This window comes from Chanodichthys erythropterus, chromosome 20 (assembly GCF_024489055.1).
Source record: "Chanodichthys erythropterus isolate Z2021 chromosome 20, ASM2448905v1, whole genome shotgun sequence".
Lineage (NCBI taxonomy): Eukaryota > Metazoa > Chordata > Actinopteri > Cypriniformes > Xenocyprididae > Chanodichthys > Chanodichthys erythropterus.
Window position 1 is genome coordinate 15,791,765 of NC_090240.1, and position 4,463 is coordinate 15,796,227.

At 44.3% G+C, this 4,463-nt stretch overlaps 1 protein-coding gene across 1 annotated transcript; it reads right to left on the minus strand.

Moving 5' to 3' along the window:
- Positions 1–2,887: 2,887 nt before the first annotated feature.
- On the minus strand, positions 2,888–3,922 carry LOC137008781 (uncharacterized). Its single transcript, XM_067370495.1, has 2 exons — positions 3,833–3,922; positions 2,888–3,619 (listed from the first exon to the last, which is right to left on the minus strand). Exons 1-2 carry the CDS (start codon positions 3,920–3,922, stop codon positions 2,888–2,890), a joined length of 822 nt encoding a protein of 273 aa, XP_067226596.1.
- Positions 3,923–4,463: the final 541 nt, after the last annotated feature.

Genomic DNA, 4,463 nt, shown 5'->3' on the forward strand with positions numbered 1-4,463 from the left:
ATCTTTGGAACACAAATTAAGATATTTCTGATGAAATCCGAGAGCTTTCTGACCCGTCCATAGAAAGCAACATGATTACAACTTTCAAGGTCCAGAAAGCTACTAAAGACATATCTAAATTAGTTCATGTGGTTCAACCTTAATGTTATGAAGTGAAGAGAAAACTTTTTGTGCTCAAAAAAACCCACAAAATAACAACTTTATTCATCAATTTCTTCTCTTCTGTACACTCTAAAAAATGCTGGGTTAAAAACAACCCAAGTTGGGTTGAAAATGGACAAACCCAGCAATTGGGTTGTTTTAACCCAGCTGTTGGGTTAAATGTTTGCCCAACCTGCTGGGTAGTTTTATTTAAACCAACTATTGTTTGAAAATTACTGTATTGCTTAATTAAAATTAAACCAAAGTATGTTGGAAATGAACATTTATTAATGTTCAATGAATAATTATTAAACAATAAACATTTATTAAATTGCTTATTAATAAATGTATATTAATAAACTATTAAACTATTAAATTTATATTAATAAAATATTAAAGCTTATTAATAAACATTCACCTTTTGTCTATTATTCTTGTCTCTAATTGCATCTGGTTTTTAATTTCCAACTATATTGGGTTCATTTTAAGCTAGCCATATAGCAATTTTTAAACAATAGTTGGTTTAAATAAAACTACCCAGCAGGTTGGGTAAACATATAACCCAATTGCTGGGTTAAAACAACCCAATTGCTGGGTTTGTCCATTTTCAACCCAACTTGGGTTGTTTTTAACCCAGCATTTTTTAGAGTGTATCAGTCTCTGATGCTTTTCACATTGTAAACACAGTTGTTCAGTCAGTGGTGTAGCAAGTCAGCCCATATGCAAAAAAATGTTTATGGGCCCCCCTTGGTTTCGCAGGGGGATGGAGGGGATGTGCGTCTTATGCGAATGACTCCCAGGACTGATATGAATATGAATAAGATATTATCACTAATATGCAGACACAAATGGTAAAAAACATTTCTAGGAATGACAACAGCACTACAGTACTATATGCGTTCCTCATTTTGACTTTGCATTGCGGATCTATTTCAAAAAATTAAAAAAAAAAGGCTTTTCAACACAGTCTACGCTTGAGTTCGACCGATTCGACTCTGGCTTTGGAATTTCAGAATGATCATAGCATCATTTCAGATGCGATGAGTCTGAAGATTATTGCAGTAATGAATTAAAGGGTTAGTTCACCCAAAAATGAAAATTCTGTCATTAATGACTCACCCTCATGTCATTTCAAACCCGTAAGACCTCCGTTCATCTTCAGAACACAGTTTAAGATATTTTAGATTTAGTCCGAGAGCTTTCTGTCCCTCCATTGAAAATGTTTGTACGGTATACTGTCCATGTCCAGAAAGGTAATAAAAACATCATCAAAGTAGTCCATGTGACATCAGTGGGTTAGTTAGAGTTTGTTGAAGCATTGAAAATACATTTTGGTCCAAAAATAACAAAAACTACGACTTTATTCAGCATTGTATTCTCTTCCGGGTCTGTTGTCTATCCGGGTTCATGACTCCGCAGTGACGCTGCTGATGTAAGACGCTGCTGACGTGTTATCTGGTGCACCCGAGCTTCTCTTACAGTCTGAGGGAGACGCATGCTGTATTCAAGCTATTTTTCATTGTTTGTATTTTGGTATTGCTATATTTTTTTAAATGGTGCGTAGGTGTGCATGTCACGGATGTCCTAATCGCGTCAATGTCCGGAGCAGAAGGGGGCCTTAATGCACCAATAAGCTGGATGCCAACCGCCGTAAAACAGGAAAGAAGAAGAAGAAGCAGCGTCACTGTGGAGTGAAAGCGGATATACAACAGACCTGGAAGAGAAGACAATGCTGAATAAAGTCGTTATTTTTGGACCAAAATGTATTTTCGATGCTTCAACAAATTCTGACTAACCCACTGATGTCACATGGACTACTTTGATGATGTTTTTATTACCTTTCTGGACATGGACAGTGTACCGTACAAACATTTTCAATGGAGGGACAGAAAGCTCTCGGACTAAATCTAAAATATCTTAAACTGTGTTCTGAAGATGAACGGAGGTCTTACGGGTTTGGAACGACATGAAGGTGAGTCATTAATGACATAATTTTCATTTTTGGGTGAACTAACCCTTTAATTATTCTGTCACAGACTTTTTTTAATGCACATTTTTTATTCTTAATACATTTACTAGAAGTTTCTTCTCTAGATTTGTTTCCATCACGTTTTATGTGCATTTTATTTTGTTGAATAGAGTATCCACCCCAGCAAGAGTACATTTATTCACATCTTGTGCAGTATCTTAAAATGTGCAGATGTAGTCCTGTTCTCACTTTTGTTTTCAAGCACTCAATTCATTCTCGCATGAGCTGTTTTCAGTACACACACTGTCCGTGCCATCACAAAAATCGGGCTGCACGCAGACAGTGTTACGGCTGCTGGTGCAGAGATGAGGCAGATACGGATTTCCACAATAATGTAACACTTTAATGTAAACAAAAGGCAGAGTACACCAAACTAACATTAAACACAACAGAGAACGGACAGGGAGTGCAGGGAGTGCGTGCCATATAAAGGGAGTGATGATGATAGAGTCCAGGTGCAGGTGATGAGTGATGACGAGTAGCTGACGAGGGAAGTGAGTGCAGGTGACGAAACAAGAGGATCATGGGAAATGGAGTCCAGGGGAACAAGGGATCTGTAACAGTACCTCCCCCTCCCGGTGGGCGCCCTGGAGACCTCAAGCCGGAGAGTGGAGGTCTCCAAGGCGGGTTCAAAAGCCAGCCACGGCGGGTCAGGGGCCGAAGGCAGCCACGGCGGGTCAGGGGCCGAAGGCAGCCACGGCGGGCAGCCATGGAGGGTCAGGAGTCTTGGGCTACCGAGAAGCCATGGAGTCCAGGCAACGCTGAAGGTCCGTTGGACCATGGCGACACCGGCAGCTCCGCCGACCAAGGCGTAGACAGGGCTCCAGAAGGCCGCAGCGGAGGCAGGACGACAGACAACAGGAGGGAGTGAAGAAACCAACAGAACTGAGGGACGGAGGGAGGGAGTGAATACGGAGGAGTGAAGTCCAGAGGTGAGGGCAGGCTGATGAATGACAAATGTTTGACCGGAGGAAGGATGGAGACTGGTGAAGCTGGTGGACTGATGGGCCATGGTGGAGACGAGGGAGGTTGGAGCCAAGGTGGAGGTAATGGAACAAAGGGCCGAAGTGGAGTACAGGACGAAGGGGCTTGAGGTGGAGATGACATGTGGAGACATATGGGAGGAGGTGGGAGAGGGAGGCAGGGAGGGAGCACAGTTACAGGGCTGGAGACCAGAGGGGAGACGAAAAGGTCAAAGTTTATGGTAGGAGCGGTCTCGTGACAGGCTGGAGCGGCTGGCTCGGCGGTGGCTGGAGCTGACGGCTTGGCGGCGGAGACTGGAGCTGACTTGGGCTTTCTCTTCCTCCGCCTCCTGGACCCAGTAGAGGAGTGTGGGTCCAGCATAGTACAGGCAGGAAGTTCGCTGGAGGGACATGCGGAGGAAGACGGTGGCTGACTGACTGGCCCGGCCAACCGTGTTTCTGGATGGACTAAAGACAAACACTTATCCTGAACCCAATCAACAAAGAATTTGGAGTCATTTAACCATAAAATGGAATTGATAGTTTCGCTTAAGGAGAAATGATAATCGGGTTCACCAAAACGGATAGTGTCATCATCTAGTCCATCCAGAAACAGGGAGATCAAACATGCTTCAGGCCAGTCAGACAAAAAAGCGAGCTCAACGAACTCCTCCACATACCTCTCCAGCGAACGACCAACCTGCAGGAGCCCGATGAGGCGATCGCCGGCTGACAGAAGAGTGAGAGGCGTTGGAGGAGCAGGAGCCAGGGAGCTGGGGAAAGTCTCCATTTTTGTTTGTGGAAAATCCAGTCGGTATTGGTCCATTCTTCTGTTACGGCTGCTGGTGTAGAGATGAGGCAGATACGGATTTCCACAATAATGTAACACTTTAATGTAAACAAAAGGCAGAGTACACCAAACTAACATTAAACACAACAGAGAACGGACAGGGAGTGCAGGGAGTGCGTGCCATATAAAGGGAGTGATGATGATAGAGTCCAGGTGCAGGTGATGAGTGATGACGAGGAGCTGACGAGGGAAGTGAATGCAGGTGACGAAACAGGAGGATCATGGGAAATGGAGTCCAGGGGAACAAGGGATCTGTAACAGACAGGGAGTGCAGACTTCCGCGAACCCTCCTGATGATGAAAAATTTTGCGATGTGGACAGTGCGCAGACGCCCCCAGTCCATATGCATGTGCACACCTTGCATGCCCAGATGCTACGACACTGTGTTCAGCACTTCCAGGTTCTACGTCAGAATGCTGGCTCATTATTGGCCGGCTCCTGCGTCAGCATCACACGCATGTGTCGCACTGCTCACATGAAC

Excerpts from the sequence above, each read along its gene's own strand:
- LOC137008781 (XM_067370495.1), bottom strand. The coding sequence starts at position 3,922 with ATGGAGACTTTCCCCAGCTCCCTGGCTCCTGCTCCTCCAACGCCTCTC. Across the intron at positions 3,620-3,832 it reads GCCTCATCGGGCTCCTGCAG|GATAAGTGTTTGTCTTTAGT; the intron begins GTTGGTCGTTCG and ends GATTGGGTTCAG.